At 40.0% G+C, this 20,446-nt stretch overlaps 1 protein-coding gene across 1 annotated transcript; it reads left to right on the forward strand.

The window, feature by feature from the left end:
* Positions 1-11,238: 11,238 nt before the first annotated feature.
* LOC108341399 (uncharacterized) lies at positions 11,239-12,181 on the forward strand. The gene has a single exon (XM_017579086.2). The coding sequence runs from the start codon at positions 11,316-11,318 to the stop codon at positions 11,949-11,951; it is 636 nt and encodes a 211-aa protein (XP_017434575.2). The 5' UTR covers positions 11,239-11,315; the 3' UTR covers positions 11,952-12,181.
* Positions 12,182-20,446: the final 8,265 nt, after the last annotated feature.

The raw sequence follows: 20,446 nt of genomic DNA on the forward strand, positions 1-20,446 counted from the left end.
CCCCAGGCTTAGGTGTCTGTACCCACTCCAAAAATGCATTTTGTGGGGGAGGCCATAGGATCATTTATAGCCTGGCCTAGAGCATTGATTGTGTCACACATCGCTACTCCACAGGTATAATGTCTTTGTTATTAGTACTTCTATGTTAAATTTAAAAATATTTATTGATAACTTTGAAATTCTTATCTTCAGTTCACACGTCCTCAGAAGCAGCCGATTCATGATACAGTCATACATGAAGATGATGACATGGCTGAAGTGGAGGATGATTCTCTATCAAAGCTAATGACAAGATTACCTAGGTTGAAGAGAGCACCATTAGAACTATACTGGGATTTGAGAGTATTTGGTCTCCCCCCATGTGCCAGTATATATCACATTGAATGATGCATTTGAGGTAATTGGGGGAGACATGATGTTGAATATTTCCATCATTCAACTGTGGTGCATGTAAGATAGTTAATTTTGTCTTCCATATTAGTTTTATTTAGATTCCTAGTTTCTAACAACTTAACTTTGTAGTTTTAGGTACATGGACACAATCGTTGTAGACCAAGGTTGGTCTTCCATGTACGGATTTTTTGAATCTCAGACCATTCAACCATCTGGTAACACACTTGAAAGCAAACAACATTATTTGCAAACATGGATGGATGAGTCAAAAAGAGACGTATACCTTGTGCCATACATTGATGGGTAGGTGTTGTTACTTAATTAATTAACTACCTATTTGTGATTCGTGATAGGTCGCACTAGAAGCTGATGGTCATCATTCCCAAACAATGTAAAATTATATGGTTTTGTTCACTACACAGGAAGATGAAAACTGACTTGAGAACCATGCTTCAAGGGTAAGTGTTTCTCCAAAAATGACTTTGAATTTGATGTTCACCTTAAACTTTTATGATAAATATAGTTATATTAATTTTACTTTGGGTTTTCAATCTAAATAGAGTTATTGGTAAATCTCGAGGTCAACTAGTTCAAATTTTGTATCCAAAGGTTGTAAGTCATTTATACTTCTAATTCATTTTCTATGTTATTGAATGATCTAAATTCTTGACTATTTAGTTTGTCATTTTAGTGTAATAAGCAGCTAGATTCATGGGAATGTGGCTTCTATGTCATGTGTTGGATGAAGACCATCATTTGAGCTGTCATTACAGATGACTGGAATGAGGTAATGATTCATACCTTGAATACATTACAAATCAAATTCATCTTTAAACATATATGAAACCATAATGAACATATATTAACTTAGCTAAATTTTTTGTTTTCTTTCCAGGCTACATGTCTCTGCCAAGCCACGCAAAACTAGCTTCACAAAGGGTCGTGACCCTCAGACGGCTTCGTCCAGTCACGCGTCCGCGTCCCTCAAAGGCCTATCCGGTGGTTCCTCCTACGGAGCAAGTGACGGTGGCTGTTAATCAAACTCCACTGGTAGTTGATCTGGAGCCTTCTACCGGGACCACTCCGACCGCCGTAGTCGTTCCCTCGGAGAAAAAGAGGAAATCGAAGGAAGGGGAGAAATCCTCTTCCAAGAGGAGCCGTCGAGAGGGAAGCTCTACGCGCCCCATCCCTACTGGTGTCTTTGACCTCGAATTTCATGTGAGCTCTCGTATGAACTTCCATATGGGCTTTTCTCAACGTGCGGTCGTTGAGCCGATGTTCGAGGGGGACCTGCTTAATGTCGGACTGGAGTTGACGGCCCGAGGGGCGATGTTGACCTAGTGCGCTCACAAGCTTGCCAACCATAGGGGATCCCGCGATCTTCAAGCCGAGCTGGACGAGGAGAAAAAGACTTCAGCCGCTCTCCGGGCTCGAGTAGAAGCTTTGGACATAGACCATGTCGGATGCGCTGAGAGGAAGGTCGGCCTACAAACCAAGCTGGATCATGCTCGTGCTGAGTTGACCCAAGTCTCTGAACAACTGAAAACCGCCCGGGATAAGGCTGATCGATCAGCAGAAGAAGTTGGCAAGCTAAGAGTCGAGGTTTAGAGGTTGGGAAGGATAGATGAGGAGCTAGTCGGTCAACACGAACGCCTCACTTCCGAGCTACTTAAAGCGAACGAGACGGTCACGACGTTGAATTCGAACATGGTGATCAAGCATGAGGAAGGTTCTAACAAAGCGATGCGCCGAGCGGCAGGGATTTTCCGTTCACCGCTCGACCAACTTGACAGCAATTCCTTTTCAGAACTCCTATCACTGCTCAACCAAGTTGGCAGCAGTTCCTTTTGAGAACTCCGTTCAACTTGGATTTCTTTAAACCGAGCAACAGGGGTTTTCTGTTCACCGCTCGACCAAGTTGACAACAGTTCCTTTTTAGAACTTCGTTCATCAACTTGGATTTCTTCAGACCGAGCGGTAGGGATTTGTCGTTCACCGCTCGACCAAGTTGACAGCAGTTCGTTTTCAGAACTCCATTCATCAACTTGGATACCTTCAGACCGAGCGGCAGGGATTTGTCGTTCACCGTTCGACAAAGTTGACAGCAATTCCTTTTCAGAACTCCTATCACTGCTCGACCAAGTTGGCAGTAGTTCCTTTTCAGAACTTCGTTCAACTTGGATTTCTTTAGACCGAGCAGCAGGGGTTTTTCGTTCACCGCTCGACCAAGTTGACAATAGTTCCTTTTCAGAACTTCGTTCATCAACTTGGATTTCTTCAGACCGAGCGATAGGGATTTTTCGTTCAACGCTCGACCAAGTTGACAACAATTCCTTTTCAGAGCTTCGTTCATCAACTTGGATTTCTTCAGACCGAGCGGTAGGGATTTGCCATTCACCGCTCAACCAAGTTGACAACAGTTCCTTTTCAGAACTTCGTTCATCAACTTGGATTTCTTCAGACCGAGCGGCAAGGATTTGTCGTTCACCGCTCGACCAAGTTGATAGTAGTTCCTTTTCAAAATTTCATTCATCAACTTGGATTTCTTCAGACCCAGCGGCAGGGATTTGTCGTTCACCGCTTGACCAAGTTGACAGCAGTTCCTTTTCAGAATTTTGTTCATCAACTTGGATTTTCAGACCGAGCGGCAGGGCTTTACCGTTCACCGCTCGACCAAGTTGACAGTAGTTCCTTTTCAGAGCTTTATTCATCAACATGGATTTTGTTTCTTCGTTCGTCCTTCATTGATTATATTGCAATAATTTGATCAGGGATTACGGTCCTGGATATCGTATGAATCATTGAAAAGAGGAGTACAATAATTGATCAGTTAACTAATGTAAAACTTTAAATGAGTGGTGTTCCAAGTGTTTGGGATTTGGCATCCGTCCAGATGCGTGAGTCTATATGCCCCGTAGCCCAAGGCTTCCGAAATTCGAAAAGGCCCCTCCCACTTAGCAGCAAGCTTGCCTTGTGAGGTCGTCCGACAGGCTTCACCAGTGTTCCTCTACACCAAGTCTCCTTCCATGAAGCTTCTTGGCCGAACCTTGGAGTTGTACTTCCTTTCTACCATCCGCTTGCATGCTTCTGCTCTTAGCGCTGCCCGACCTCTACGTTCTTCCAAGGTATCGAGTTCCACCTTTAACTCCCCGTCATTCAAATGAAAGTTCTCTATTTGGCGCCGTAGAGAGGGCTCTTCTAATTCGACCGGTAACATGGCGTCCGTACCATACGTCAGGTTGAAGGGCGTCTCTCCGGTTGTTCCGTGCGGGGTACACCTATAAGCCCACAGGGTTTTTGGGAGCTTGTCGACCCACGCTCCTTTCTTTTCGCTGAGATGCTTCTTCAGCTCGGTCACTATTGTCTTGTTCATGGCCTCTACCTAACCGTTCGTCTAAGGGTGTTCCACAGAACTGGTAACGTGTTTAATTCCCAAGCCTCTATAAAACTCCCCCAACTTTTTATCAACGAACTGCCACCCGTTATCCGTGACGATCGTTTGCGGAAGACCAAAACGACACACTAGTCTCCAATAGAATGTTGGTGGTGCGTATGTGCTGTTGGTGTGGGCCTAGCAGTTGAGGCACTTTTCAACGAAGGACTTTGTGTCCTCCTCCATGGTCGGCCAATAATATCCAGCCCGCAGCTGCCATTGTGAAGTTCGTCCATGACGTATAACGCCTCCTCTTCAGTAAGGCATTTGAGGACGGGGTAGAGAACCCTCTTCAGTATAGGTCATCCCCCACCACTAAGTAGCGGGCAATCTTTTTGGCGTTGGCCGGTCTCAGTGATTGACCTGCGTCCTATTGGGTCATCAATGCTCGGATTTCCATTCGCCAATCCCCGACTTCATCCCTTGTCACGGTCAAGCACTCCATTGACGGTTGTAGTAGCACCTGGCGTATGATTGTAGTCAACTGTTCTTTCTCTTTCCCGGAGCTTAGCTTCGATAACATGTCCGCTCAAGTGTTGTTCTTGCGGGGCATGTGTCGGATATCGACCTTATCAAATGATTTCATCAGGGTTGTCGCTTTGTGGAAATACCGGAGGAGGTGTTCCTCCTTCACCTGGAATTCTCCATTCATCTGGATATCCCTCCCCAGTTCCAATCCGGCCACCAGAGCTTCGTATTCCGCTTGGTTATTGGAAGTCTTGAACTTGAAAACCAAGGAATGTTCCAGCCGGAAACCGTTCGGTCCTTCCAAGTCCACTCCGGCCCCACTTACGGATCGCCCGGACGCTCCATCCACATACAGATTCCACTCATCGTTGATTTCTTGGGACAACTCTGCTGTAAAATCAGCCAAATGTTGGCCCTTCATCGACCCTCTAGGTTCGTACCGTAACCCGAAATCTGATAGCTCTACCGCCCAGCCCACCATTCGGCCTGCCAAGTCAGGCTTCCTTAAGATCTTGGAGATGGGGAAATCTGTTCAGACCACGACCTGGTGACCTTGGAAATATGGCCAAAGCCTTCTAGATGCGTTCAACAAAGTTAGGACCACCTTTTCCAATTGTTGGTACCGTTTCTCGACATCCTGCAGGGTTCGGCTCACGAAGTACACAAGCTTGGGCTCGGGTTTTTCTTGGAGCAGGTCAACACTGACCGCCGTTTCTGAGACCCCTAAATAATCAGCAGATCCTCCTTTGATCGCCCTTCTTTAAACAGCGCTAGTTTGTGTGACATTACCGAGGGATGAATCCTCGGCATATCGGCGGTTGTCCAAGCGAATAGGTCTCGGTTTCGCCATAAGACGGAACAGATTTCTCTTTCCAGCCCCGGTTCCAACCCATGGGCCATGGTTGTGGTCCGGCAAACGTCTTTCCCTATCAAGATCGGTTGTGTCTCCCCCACTAGCTCTAATCGGTCCTCTGTGTTCGTCCGCGGGTCAAGGTCTACCATGGTCACTTCAGACCCACTCGTCCTTCTCTTGATCGTTCGGGTATGAAGCTTCAAACCTGTCGCGTAACATTCCCTTGCTGCCTTCTGATCTGCTCGGACCGTGTAGATCGTTCCTCTGTCGGATGGATACTTCAGGACTAGATGGACGGTTGACACGATTGCTCCAAAGGTGTTCATACATGATCGGCCTAGGAGCACATTGTATGAGGTGTTAGCTTCCACCAATAGATATCTAACCCTATTCTCTTTGTTGTCCCGACCGGTACCCAAACGAGTGCGCAAATCAACGTACCCTCGAGTGTCCACCCTTTCACCCGCGAAACCCACTATCTGCTCGTTGTATGGGACAATCAGGTCGTCCGAGATATCCATCTTCTGGAAGGTTTTCCAGTAGAGGATGTTCACTGAGCTTCCCTGGTCAACCAACACCTTGCTCACGCTGTAGCGAGCGATCTTTGTCGTTACTACCATAGAGTCATCCTGGTCGGGGTCGGGGGCGTGAAAGTCTTCGTCCGAGAAGGTTTTGGACGACATCGTTCTTCGTGGCTTACCTACTGCGTGCACCGATCGCAAGGCCCGTACGTGACGCTTTCGGGCGGATGAGGTAGACCCACCCCCCGTGAACCCTCCGGAAATCATGTTGATATGTCCTCGTAGGGGATGGTCGTGGCTCCTGCTGCAGCTTCTGCTTCGCCGCCTTTCGGACCGAGAACGGTCTGTCCGACCATGTCTCGATCCTTCACGTCTCTCCGGTCTTCATGGACTCGTCCGTCGAGGATTTCATTGTCACTGTGGTGGTGCCTCGGGACGGTCAACCTTCACATATTTCTTTAACTATCCCGCTCGTATTAGCTCTTCAATCTTATCCATCAAGGTCACACACTCCTCCGTGGTGTGACCCATGTTCTTGTGGGTCGTTTCTTTGGTTCCATGATTAACTCAGCGCTCAAGGCCTCTTGAAATATCTTTGTCCGCGGGGTGTTCAGTGGGGTGTACTGTTGGAATCGCGGTCTCCTGGGTTCTCTCTACTTGAACTCCCCAAGCTTGTCGGTTCGACCGTCCAACCTCCTTCCGTCAGTCTTCTCCCCCTTGATCTCCTGGCCTTCTTTCTTATATGACTGCTTCATCTCTTCTACCCTTATTTCATCGGCCGCCCTCTCTCGTAGTTCCTCCATGGTCTTAGGAGCTCGCCGGCAAACACTATCCTTGAAAGGTCCAGGCTTGAGGGCGGGCAGAACGTACTGCAGGGCGAGTTCCGGGCTTAAACCTTTCACCCGTTGTACGGTCTTCTGGTAGCGATCCATGAACGCCTTTAAGGATTCCTCCTTTCCTTGCCTCAGGTTGACCAACTCGAAGATAGTCAAGTCCTGGGTACTACTACTTGCAAACTGGCGGTTGAACAAGCGTTGTAACCCCGCAAAGTTCTCTATGGAGTTTGGAGAAAGCGAATTGAACCATTACAGTGCCTCCCCTTCCAGTGAGAGGGAGAACGCTCAGCACCATATGGCGTCGTTGCCCGTGCGGAACGCCATTGTGTTGGAAAAGGTCTTGATGTGGGCCTCCGGGTCCGTCGTCTCATCGTATATCTTGAACTGGGGCGGAACGAACTATTCTGACATGTGGACGTCCATGATCGCCTGGACGAAAGGGAGCAAGGTGGATGAGCTCTCGGTCTTCACCACTAATTGTTTGTTCACAGTGGCACTCTCAGCATGAACGAATTTGACCTTACTTCCCTTGACTTCCGGTTTCGTGGGTTTCCATGTATCGTCCAGCCCACTGCTACATTCCGTTTGGTCTTCTAAGGTGGCCTTGCCACGTTCCCTGGTGCGCTTCTCTCCCTCCTTCTCTCCTGCCCCCGATCCCTTCTCTTGGGCAATCCGCGCTGAGCATTCAGCCCTGACGGCTATGAGTTCTGCTTCATGACGTTGTTGCATCTCCTCCATCTTTTGTTGTAGCATCCGGATCATCGCAACTGGGTCGTCAATACTCATGTTTCTCGTGATCACCATTGGGTTTATCAAGTAATTTGGGCCCCACGGTAGGTGCCAAAATGTTTCGGTTATGGGACTGAATCACTAAACACCTTCACAATTTGTCCTTCCTCGCCGTCCGGTTTGGCATCTTGGGTCTCAGGTCCACTAGTCTGGTCGGTGTGTACTTGTTAAAGATACTCCGATGCTAAAGTCAGTAATTGAACCGTCCGGTTATCCAATATGGCAGTGACAGTAATAAATGCACAGTAATTGTTCTGCCTACCTGTTACCTTTGACTTACATTTATAGTTTTCTAGCATGGGTCTGGGATTAATGATGTTTTAATCTCGGCCCAATCCTGGTCCAGTATGCTTAATCGTGATTTACCTTAAACTCCCTAATCAATAATCATTTACACTTGTAAAATCGACCGTTTGGACCGGTCAACTCGTCTCGCTACTGGCCTACCAATGATATCTTTTTGTGGTCAACGAAAACCGTCCGGCCATATGGTACAAATTGTATATTTATACTCATATTTATATTAATATAAACATTTTTTATGAAACAAAAATGGATTCACGCACTATCCCACCTACAAGTTTATTAAGAATCATATTATTTATGTCACCAATGTTTAGTCGTCACACGTGAAAAAGTTTTTGTTTTGAAAATAGGTAATAGTTTGGTCATAAACCAGCCACAGGTTTAAATAACACCCACCAATTCCAAAGGAAACTTGTGGTTTTCAGCGACTTACACTATCCAAACGTCCCCTATTCAATTTCAAACATTAATAATTGAATAATTGCTTTCAACTATAAATGTTAAAATAATCAATTTGGCACGACGCCCTTTTCTGATAACTAACTATTTAAATTAAAATTATTACAATTTCAAAGCTCGAATCTTCCTCATGAGTCAACGAATAATTCAAACTATGCCTCTCTGGGTGATTTTAATTGGATGTTTTCTATAAAATAAATAAATAAATTTATGGTTTGCTTTTTTCTTAATGAGTTTATATAAAAAGCTTATCAATTCAACGTAATTAAATTTGCACGTATACGTGTATAAGTACGGTTTGTTGATTTAAGAAACACGATTGTTGTTCAATGTAATTAATTAAACAAACTTAGATAAATGACTCTCGTCCTTTGATAATATCTTTTTTTCTTAAATATACTTTTAGTCTTCGTTTGTTTTCGATTTTGGTTTTTAGTTTTTTTTATTTATTCAAAAATTTAAAATTTTCGATTTTAGTTTTTATAAAATGTATCACTGATTTTAATTTTTGAATGATTTTTTTTCTTTTTATTCTTTTAAAATTTAAAATCACTAATTTTGGTTTCTAATATTTTTTTTAAGATTCATAAATAATATAATATTACAGATAACAAATAATAATTTTAAATTTTAAAAAGAGTAAAGATTGAGAATTTTTTTATTGTAAACAAAATCAAAACAGATTCGTTACATATAATGATATATTTTCACTAGTATAATATATATATATATATATATATATATATATATATATATATATATATATATATATATATATATATATATATATATATATATATATATATATATATATACTTTTAATATAAAATATTTTAATTGAATTAATTTTTTTTTTAATTTCGTTACTACTTAAAGTAATTGAAAATGTGTTTGACTTTTGAGTAATTATTATATCTGTTTATTAAAAGAAATCAATGTTACTTTAGCTCTTGCTTTCGGCTTTGAAGTATGTAAGATTATTTCCTGGTTAATATTAAAATTAGTTTTTTATTTAGTAATCTAATAGGACAATTCTTAAATACTAAGTACTCATTTATTTTAATTTTTAATGAAGTTCAAACAAAATTAATATAATTAAATTATTATACTTATCTACCACAATTAATATTTACTAGGAAACATATATTAAGTAAAGCTTCATAATATTTTATTAACAATTTAGAAAGTGTAACTAATTATAATATTTTTAATTTTAAAATATTAATAAATTTGAAATGATGATATATGTATATACACCATACATTGTACCCATATATTATGATGGGTCAAAACATTTCTATTTACTTATTTCTTATCTTTATGAAGAAATAATATTTGGAATGCACAACTCACTAAATAGACTTGTATTAAGTTGTCCAAAATAAAAAAATCACTTGTATTAAAAAAATGAAAAAGGTTGAAATGCACAAATATAGTTTGAAAGAAAGAGGAAAATATTTTTTGATCTATTGGTCAACTTCGTGATCACCGGCTTTTGTTTTCGGTCAAAACACGCACAGTTTCTTAAAAATCTTACGTCTGTTCATTCGTCATGACAATTGAGTTTAGGAATAACATAATCATAAAAAATAATTACTTCTTTTTTCCATGTTGTATAAGAACCTCTGAAAAAAAAATACTATAAATTTGGTAACCTATTCTAACATCCATACGTGGGTTGTTTCTTATATAAGTTCTTTAATATAGGTTCTCTAAATAAAGTGTTGCAATTAGTAGAGATATTTTTTAACATTATCAAAGTGAAAAAGGCAGTGATTGGAAGAATGGAAGAACTAAAATTAAAAAGAAAAATTAAGAAATTGATGGAAGAATTGAAAGAGAAACTATATTTAAAAACAAAGTTTAATTGTTGACGTTATCTATAAAACTCCTTAAAAATTATGTGCCTTACTTTTTAATAAATATTTATAGTTATTTTAAATTTTGGAGTTTTTTTATTCAAAGACTTTTGGACACCATAATTTTTTATTCATACAATTTTGAACTTCACATTATAGAAAATACCCGAATTCTTATAATTTTGTGATTTGTAAAAGACCATCATTAAAAGCTAAACTAAAACATGAAAAAAAATCCAACTTTAAAAATTAAAATTAAAGAAATAATTCATCAATTTAAATATACAATATACTAAATCAAATTTGACAAAAATGGATAAAAACAAATAGTGCAAATTTTTTCTTAAATTTTTAACCAATAATTGTTAGTCAAATTCCATGTTACATTAAATATGTAACCAATAAATTTTTAATCAATAATTGTCAATAACCAATAATTTTTAACCAATAAATTAGTCCATTTCATCCATGTCATCGAGCCATTCGTCTTATCCGAAGCGCTTAAAATGTTTCCATAGATTTTTCTTGAGAGGAACGGTTTCATAGTTGTAATATACCATTTATTTTGTTGACCATGGTAAATTGTTATATACCATAAAGAATATTCGAGAATCCTTTGTTTTTTCTCCATTTAGTTAGAACCTTCGACCATAAATGTCTAAATACATGGATCACACAGTGGGAAAAGTAGGCAATCCCAACGTAAGAACAACAACATAATAGACTTTTAATTTTATAGTTTGAATATTTTATTTTATTTTATGTTTTTGTCTCTCAGCCAATAATTTATATGCGTGCTTCTGAAACTGACCAAACATTACTTGTGAGAATTAGGTATACCATGTTGTCTCAAGACAAACCTTGAAAGACCCCACCATCATTGGAATCCAGAAGCTTGGCGTAATAGTTTGAATATAACCATTACAAGATCAAGGTTAAACAAACCCTAATCCTTATGTGTTATATCTTCAACAAAGAAAAATTGAAAACCCTTATCTTTCGAGAATGGTGATTTGTGATCGTGGCAAGTCTAACACAAGAGTGTACCAAACAAACAAAAAACCAAAATCAAAATATTCAAAGCCGGCATGGTTGACCAGACCCCACCGACCCTTCCACGCCTTTCACAAACAACCCTAATGGACTGCATCAAAGTCAAATTTATTCAAAGTCAGCCATTGCCTTCACCATGAGAAAAAAATAAATATATATATATATATATATATATATATATATATATATATATATATATATATATATATATATATATATATATATATATATATATATATATATATAATATCATTCTTTTTGTATAATATTTATCATTCTTACATCTTCTTCATCCACACAACAACACAATCATATTCTCTCAAGATTTGTTCCACCTATAGTACAATGGGAAATGCAGCTGTGACTCCATGCTTTCACCAGAAAAGTTCATCAGAACCATTGTTGTCATCGAAACTTATATTCTGGGATGGTAGCACGAGATGTCTGAAGGGTAAGCACGTGGCTGGTGAGATCATGTTTGAGTTCCCAGATAAGGTTGTTTGCCATGCAGATTCCTTCTTTATAGGACACCCAATTCCTGCTTTAGCAGTAGAGGATGAGTTGATGGTAGGTGAAGCCTATTTCGTTCTTCCCATTCAGTTCTTCACATGCAAAACCCTTTCTGTCTCTTCACTCTTGTCCTTGGGATCATCCCCTAACAAGGCCACTATCAAATTTGGGGAATGCGCTTTTGAGTACTTGAAAGGGTCCAACGGAAGGGTACTCATAAAGGTCATGCCTCAGTTCATCACAATGCTCATCAATAGAGGTAAAAGATGCAACCCCACCACCACTCACAACAGCTTTCTCTGCAGCACTCCTGAGTTGAAAAAACACTACCAAATGCTTGTCAAGTCTAAGGATCAGGTTTGGTCACCTAAGCTTGAAACCATTTCGGAGCACAAGGTTCGGTTTTCACCATGTAGATTTATAGGTTTAGAATGGAAGGAAAAGGAAAAGACAGAGGTTGTGTCTTCTTGATAGTTTTCATGTATTTTCAGTAGATGTTTCAAATTTGTACACTCATACATTACAAATAGATACTTCAACTAATTACGGCACCAGTTTTGTTCATAGTTTTGTGGAAGGGATATGCTGAGGAAAGTTGTTTGGAAAGTAGTCAAAATTGATGTACTGAAATAAAGCTTTTAATGACTAGTTCATGCCCCCTCACCCGGTTTTGGTGTCAGAAACATGGTCTAAATTATGGTTCGCAGCTGCAACATAATCATAATTTTATTGCATTAATCTATTTTCTTGCAACTTTCATATATAGAAGAAAAGATCTTGATAAGTCGCAGCAGCAAGTAGAAAACATTATACAAAAGACTTATTAGTTATTTATCATGCATTAGATTTGTATCACCAAATCTTAGTAGTACTCATACTCAAATATTTTTAACTACAAGTTCTAATGGAATCCAGTACATTAATTTTGATATGAATCTTGGAGTACAACAGAACACACTCTATATCTAGGTGGTGGAAAGACTTAGGCGAGATATATATGTGGAGAAGGTGAAGAAGAGAGATGATTTGACTAGAATATTAAATGGAAAAGTTAGGATCTAGGATCAAATTTTGGAAACATATATGGGTGGGAGGTTCTCCTTTAAATAGTTGAATTCATTCGGGTAATAATCAAAGAACGTATACAAAAGAGAAGGTGAAGATTTATGGATTTGGTTACATAGAATTGCAAGATTTAAATATAGAGGAACAAGTAAAAAATATAGATTTTAACTCACCCATTTGACATCGGTTTGTTGCAACCGAAACATAAAATGACACAGTGACATTTTTGTAATTATCGCAAACGTATATATCTCGGTTGAAAAAGAACCAAAACCTAAAGGGGTCTATGACCTCGGTTGTTTAGAAAACCGAGACCATGCAATAGCTATGTCTCGGTTGTTTAGAGAATTGAGGCACAAAATAAGTGAAAATATCTTTTTTTTATTTTTTTGAAGTCATAGAGGTTTATTGTCTCGGTTAAAAAAATAACTGAAGTAATAACATGCGTTTAAAGTTAAATTTCGCAAACAGAGGCATTTTTAGACATAAGCCATCTTCTACGCAGTTGCTCTCTCTCCTCTTCGATTTCGTGACCACCATCTTCAACATATCTTCCAATTTTTCTTTCAGTTTTCATTGATTAAGTGATGGCAACCCCTTTAGGGACTTCCCATCCAAAGAAGTATCAACTTAAGACTAAGAAAGGGAAGTTCAATAAACAAAAGGATCTTTTCTTTCTAAGTCTTAGAATGTTCTCTTTAACTAAATACACCTTGTTTTATAGGTCACCAATAAGGGTGGAAAACCATAGCCAATCAACCAAAGAAGCTTGGTGAGCTAAGAGAAGCAAAGAAGGTAAAGAAAGGAAGAAAGGAAGTGCTTTCTGGATTGGACACTACAAGAAAATGGTTAATTACCGAAGGTATATTTTCGACGGCCTTTTGGCCTTCGGTAAAGTTGATTTATCGAAGGCTTTTGACCGTCGGTATTGGTGTAGTGATTACCGAAGGACTTTAACCTTCGGTATTGGTATAATGATTTTACCGAAAGAATATGCCCGTCGGTATAAGGTTCGACTTCTGAAATTAGAATTTGGGATTTTTCTCTCCCATTCTCCCAAATTTTGTCTTCGTTAAAACTCTCCCGCACTCCCTCGCCTACCTCCCGCGCCACCCAGAGCCGCCTCCGTTCCTACCACCTCATCGTCTACCTCGGCTCCGCCGACCGCACCGTCGACTCTGCCGACCGCGCCGTCGACTCCGCCCTTGCCGCTGACCTCGGCCTTCGCCTTGTCCACGTCAACACCTCGCGCACCGAGGAGATCGCAGACACCGTCATGGGCTCTTCCTCGGCCTCCTCCGCCGCACGCACCTCCTCTCCCGCCACGTGCTCTCCGCCTCCGGCTGGCTCGGCTTCGTCCAGCCTCTCTGCCGTAGGATGCGCCGCTGTCGCGGCCTTGTTCTCGGCATCGTCGGAATCTCCGCGTCGGCTAGGTCTTTGGCCACTTGCAGTTTGGCCTTCAAAATGAGCGTGCTCTATTTTGATACTCAAGCAGTACGTATTTTTAGTCTTTCCTTCATTGAGTGAAGATCCCTTCTTCAGTTGAAATTAAAATAGTAATCGATGTATCAATGCTTTAATTTTGTGATCCACTTGTTGTTTGAGAGACTTGATTCTTAATTGATATTGTAGCATTTGTTTCATGATTCTGAAGCATTTTTTGTTTTTGTGGCACTGTAACTGGTGTGTAACAGTTTGGATTTTATGATTAGCATGTGCGTTAACACTATTGAAACTGGTGTGTAACATAATGAATTCAATTTTTGATAGAATTAGAATAACATGTATGGATTTGTTGTTCAGTCCGTGCAAACAAGAATTTTTGTTACTGGAATAGTGTAGCTGGATGACTTTCTTCACCTCCTAGTCTTGCCAAAGAAATAGGTGGGCTCCCGTTGTTTGTCTTCTTCTTCAATTTGCCGTGTACACTCTTCTTTGCTAGACCCGTGAATCTTCTTCTGCTGCTTCTTGCCAAGATATTGCCACTTGCCCACTTCCCACTGCAATCCGTTGCACACCATTCTTCTCTTCCACGGCTGCTTCTCTTTGCTGGACTCCAATGTTTCCACCGTGAAACAAATCTCCACCTTTTGTCTTGTTGAAAAATAAATTGTTCCAGCCCCTCTCGGTTGTTGTATGCTTCTCAACGGTTACTCTTCAAAATAAGTGGCAAGTGGTGGCTGCAGCTGTTCCAACTCAAAGCTGCTGGATTTTGTAAGCTCCATCACCGTGAAAGGGTGGTCACTCTCTTCTTTACTGGACTTTGCTTCTTCACAAAGGCTGGACGTGGCTCCTTCATTTCTACGTGGCCCCTCTTATTATTCCAAATGCTTTGGTTGATGCTTGCCAAGAGAATTGTCATATGGGGCCGTGTAACTTGCTATCTTCCAAATAATAATGTTGTTGAGAAAACCGTCAGGTGCGGTGCAAATGTGGCAGCTTATTTTTTTCACTTGTTAATTGATGAAATCAATGAGTTGCAAGGTGGAATGTAAGCTGGATGTCACTCCAAATCTGCTGCTCCCTTACGTGGCAATTGTCTCCAAATGGTCATGAACTTTTGCCAAGCCATTAAGTAAAAACCGTGAGTGGTGGCAAGACCTCTCTTCTCTTCAAGCCTCTTTGGCTTCACTGCTGTTGTGCATCATTCTCTGCTTCACGTGCTTCTAGCCTTGAACTTCTTCCAGCTTCTACAAACTCTAACATGCTGCACCTTGGACTTCTAAAAGAAATTGTAATGTGCTTCTCCCAAGTGTGCAACCGTGAGCTATCAAGTGGTGACCCCTTCTCTGTTATTCTGTGATGCAAGGCAAGATGCAAGCCAAAATGAATGGAGAAAACCGTGAGCTTCCCTTCATCTGCAACACTCCATTTATTCTCATCCAAGGTGGCTGCTGCAGGAACACTTCTTCTTCAAACTCAGCTGCTCCAAAATGCTTGAAGCTACCTCCATTCTAAGCTGCTATCATGGCCATGAGCTTCTTTCTTATGGGTAGTGTTGGACGGACATCAGCTCCTAAAGGGGAAGGAGGTTCCTCCGAGAAAAGCAAGTGTGCCACACTATTTTTCTCCCATAAATCCAAAACAATATTTAAAACAAAGAGGAAGAAAAGGAGTGTGCCCTCTCTTTGTACGTGCTGCCTCCACTAATTGCCAAACTCCTCTTTTAGGTGGCTAGACTTTTCCATGACCCTTGCTGGACATTACCCAGGACTTATCAATCAAAGAATAAAAGTTTATGATGTGTGGAGTGGAAAATCACGTATGGACATAAGCTTTCAATGTGGTCCCCTCCTTTAATTTCAATTGACCTTGTATTTTGTCCTTTTGTGTTGGCTATCTATATTGCCGTGGCTACTCTTCTTATGTGGCTTCAAGTCCATTTGTTTTTTTTTTCACAAATGAAAACCACGTTCCAGCCAACAAAAATGTGGTTGCCCCAATTTTGTTTAATGTGTTTGGTGCTACATCTTGGAGGTAACCGTGCACTTCTTTCCCATTTTATAATTGATTTCTCTTTTGTAAATAAAAGAATTTGATTGCTAGGTGCCAAACGTTCCATCCTCTAGGCTCTATTCTAAAGAGAAACACGGTACTTTTTTCCCCTTCCATCAAAGAAGCAACAAAAGGCTTTGTTCAAAAACTTAAATGGTAAGCTTGTGCATTTTATTTCCAACCGTGAAAAGCATTCAATGAGCCATGTACATTTCCAGCAATATGGTAATTTTCTCCCAATACCTATGACTTCTACTTACATTTATACTTTATGGTTTGCAGGTGTGTGGCACCTTGATCAAAGTCTGCTTCATCATGCCGCTTGAACTTGGATAGTCTTTATTATTAGTTATCGTTTATATTTGTTCTTAGAATTTAAATTTTTTTCCTATCTACTGAGATGTGAAAACTTGTAGTGTTATAGTGTTGTGGCAGCAAGTATCTTATGTAAAAGACTACAAACATATTATGCAATATAATTTGATATCTCCTTTTCAATTATCCTTCTCCAATAGAAATATCAGTGGTTAGTTTGACTTGATGTCATGAAAAATTTCATAAACTGCACCACAATGCAGGAGAGTAATAAAAAATCACATGAAATTAGCACCAAAGCAGATCATAAACTGCACCATAATTGGTTACTGGACAGCAGAAAATTCGCCCTTCGGAAATTACCGAAGGCTTTTGCCCTTCGGTAATTACCGAGGGCTTTTGGCCCTCGGTAATTATCGAAGGCTTTTGGCCCTCGGTAATTACCGAAGGGCAAAAGCCCTCGGTAAATGTTAGCGACAAGGGATTTACCGAGGGCTCTTTGGCCGTCGATAAGCCTTCGGTAATTACCTTTTACCGACGGTTTTGGGCTGTTTCTGAGGGCTTCTGGCCTTCGGTAATGCCCTTCTTTTTTGTAGTGGGAAGAGCAAAGCTGATATACAACATACGGCCAGCCAAGCAAACCAGCGTTTCCACTTTCTTTTAAAGCATGTTTTCCATATTTTACATGTGAAAAACAACAAACCATGTAGCTTCTGCACTTGAGCACATTTCAAATGTGCTTCACCTGGAAAACACAAACCATGCTAGTCACTTTCATCAGCACATTGGCAGCTTCTTTTGCACGTTTTAGAGGCTTCTCTTACTCTATAAAAGAGAGCTTCTTCTTCTTGTAAAAACAACTTGAGTGATATAGTGAATTGTTGCCAAATTGGATTTCCAGCCACTTCTCTCGGGTTCATTGCATTGTGCCACTATAGCACACTTATCCTCTAGCTTCCTTCCCTCTTGGTAGGCTTTCTGAGTTAGAGACTTCACTTACACACTTCCAAACACCGAAACACATTTTCACAAACACCTTGCATGCACCAGATCAACCATCAACTTCTTCCATTCTGCTACCACTTTCTGGTTCGAGGAGCTGCTCATTCTTGAAGATTGGAGATGCTTCCATCATTTGGTAGTCAGAGCCAGCATGCCCACTGATGGACAAATTTATGTACACCAAAATATGATGTCACAAACTTGTTTTTCAATCGGCAAGTATGACCGAATCGTTCAAGTAATAAACTTGGTAAGACCAAGTATCGTTCTTCCCAAAGGACTCACGGCCTAGTTTAGTTATGTGATTTCTTGATTAGCTAAGACTTAAAGACGAAATATTTGGAGTTTAATATGCAAGAGACGAAAATAAACATGTATGCATGAAGTTTTGATCAATGGCAAAAATCAAAAGATAAACACTTTCAATGGAATATATGAATGAATATGTTGTTGGGGGTCAATTTCATCTTATCCACTCTCATATATTTTAGGAATTCAACATTCAAATCATCATTGTTAATGCCACTCTCTAAAGTACCTTTCTAGAAGGCTTCTCCCTAATCACGAGTTCATACAATTCCTAGCATTCCTAATGATCAGTTCATAAGTGCAGGAGCTTAACGACAACCAACAAATTATTGGGAGAAATTCCCCGGATCGAGACTTCCCCGTACGTTCCCGTATCGACAAAACCAATAATCATGCATCGAATGAGTTAAACAATGCAAGCATTAAGCAAAGAGGAAAAACCCTAACTAATGATGAAAGAAAGCATAAATCTTAGATTTAGATGCAAGCATAAAGTCCATATATGAGAGCTTCAAGAGATTACATTGATTCCCCAACAAACATACAAGGTTTAGTTCACCATATTCATGGTGAACCTAGATGAATTACAATGAAAGTATGAAAGAATAAACCCAATAAAGGTGAAGAGGTAGCCTGAGCATCCAAGATCCTCCTTCAAAGGGGTGGAAGAGAAAGTGTTTGCCTCCGTTCTGCCAAAGATGCCTAACCCTAGGAAACCCTAAGGCTTATATATCATTCGTAAATTACAAAATTTTAGGTCCAAGCCCATTAAAGTGCCGCTCAGCGGTAAACTACCGCTCAGCGGTAAGTGCGTCAGCTCGGTTCTTCCCCTCAGCGGCCATTTTGCCCCTCAGCGGTCCTCCTGTGAACTTCTGAGTGCCGCTCAGCGGTAAACTGCCGCTGAGCGGCAGTTGCGGCTTCTCTTTTTGCACTCTTTGATTCCTTTTCTGATTCCCTCTCTCTCATTCTTCACTTCTTTCACTAAATTCACCTTAAAATCTGCACAAAAACACTGAAATCAAGCATAAACCTGTCCAGCTCTCTTATTTCTGAAAATATGGATAAAAGTATGATTTCAAGCTAGTTTCTAAGTCTAAAGGTTGCTTTTAGTATCAATTTTAAGCATGAAAATAACAGTTTTTCAACTGTTATCACAACCCCAAACTTAGAACTTTGCTTGTCCTCAAGCAAACAAAATGTAACTCAATCTCCAACCAATTCATATGATGGTTCACTCATTCAAACATCCTCTTTTTCAAGATAAATAACAACTTCACTCAAACTTATGACCAAGAGTTCATTCAAGATGTGCACATGCTTTAGTGTTCACAAAGTCATTTAAATTCCAACAAATGCTATTTTTCATGAATGATCAATCAATTAAGCATGGATGTTCATGTGCTTATGGAATATTTCCTCACTAGGTAAAGTGTTTCTCTCAACACACAAGTGTATAAGAGGTAATCACTCATTCACTCTACTATCACAATGTCACATGAATCAACTTTGCCTTTCATTTTACCACAATCAAAAACATTCACAAGCATTCATCATCACAAGGACTTTTCAATGGCTTATAATGTGGCTAGGCTAACAAGAAAATTGGTTTTTCTGGATCACAAAATCCTTGAGTTAAGAGAATCATAACAACACAATCATCTTATTCATTCCCAACTTTCTTTTACCTTTGCATTTGCATTGAGCTTTACTTCTTTTTCTTTTCTTTTCTTTTTCTTTTACTTTGCATATTCTTACTTTTTAGCTCTTTATCTCAATGCTTTTCTTTTCATGTTTTCCCAACAACCCCAAACTTGAACATTTAACAATACCATACAAGATCTTCTAGTTAACTCAAGGTAAAGATTTTCAATCAAAGGTTTTCAGTGTATGTTCAAGGCTAAAGGTTCAAAGGACAGAACACAACGTGTTCTCTTTTAGTAGGCTAACTTTATGAATTTGGCCAGTAAAAAGGGTTCCAACAAATGGCCTTGATCACATGATGCAAAACAAGCAATTGATTCAATCATAGAAAACCTGGGCAAAATCATTCATGCTTTCAAAGTAATAGCATTCAATCATACCAAAAACTCTGGAGCTCAAAACCTCACATATAAGCTCATTCACATTTGACATACACATCCTGCTTAATCTCACAATCACAATCATAATATCATGCATTTGTTCACAAAGCTTGTGAATCACCTGTATAAGCATTTTAATGTGCACATCTATCTCAACATCAATCAATCAATAAGCATCATCAAGCAGTACTTATCACACAATCACAGTTAATAGCAAACCATCATAACAAACCAGGTGTTCAATAGAGTACATCAAACCTAATCTAAAAACAAAAATAAATAAGTTCAGAAAACTTAAACCACAAAAGCATAATCATATGATAGCATTCATCAGTAAATGCTATCTCAGCTCCTCATCAGTCTGAGCTGTCCTCTGTATCTTCCTCTTCCTCCTCATCTTCATCATCATCAAATGCATCCTCCTCCTCAGCTTCATCTTCTTCCATATCTCTAGCTGAAGCTTCAGCTGCTCCAGCTCCTCCTCCATGTACTGGTTCTTCTGGCCAAGCTACTACATTGTGGAATTCATCCATAGTCCACCTGTGGGCTGGAGGTGTATCATACATCCCCACTATCATCTCAGCAGTGGCCACCTGCCCTCTGTGAATGGACTGCAACTGAGCACCTATAAGAGACATATACATGTCCCTCATCTGGAATGGTTCTGCTTCATGTGTATCAGCAAATGTCTGGCTCTGT

Source organism: Vigna angularis, chromosome 6 (genome assembly GCF_016808095.1).
Source record: "Vigna angularis cultivar LongXiaoDou No.4 chromosome 6, ASM1680809v1, whole genome shotgun sequence".
In the NCBI taxonomy this organism is placed as follows: domain Eukaryota; kingdom Viridiplantae; phylum Streptophyta; class Magnoliopsida; order Fabales; family Fabaceae; genus Vigna; species Vigna angularis.

Bases quoted from the DNA above. Each gene is read 5' to 3' on its own strand.
- LOC108341399 (XM_017579086.2), top strand. From the start codon at position 11,316: ATGGGAAATGCAGCTGTGACTCCATGCTTTCACCAGAAAAGTTCATCA.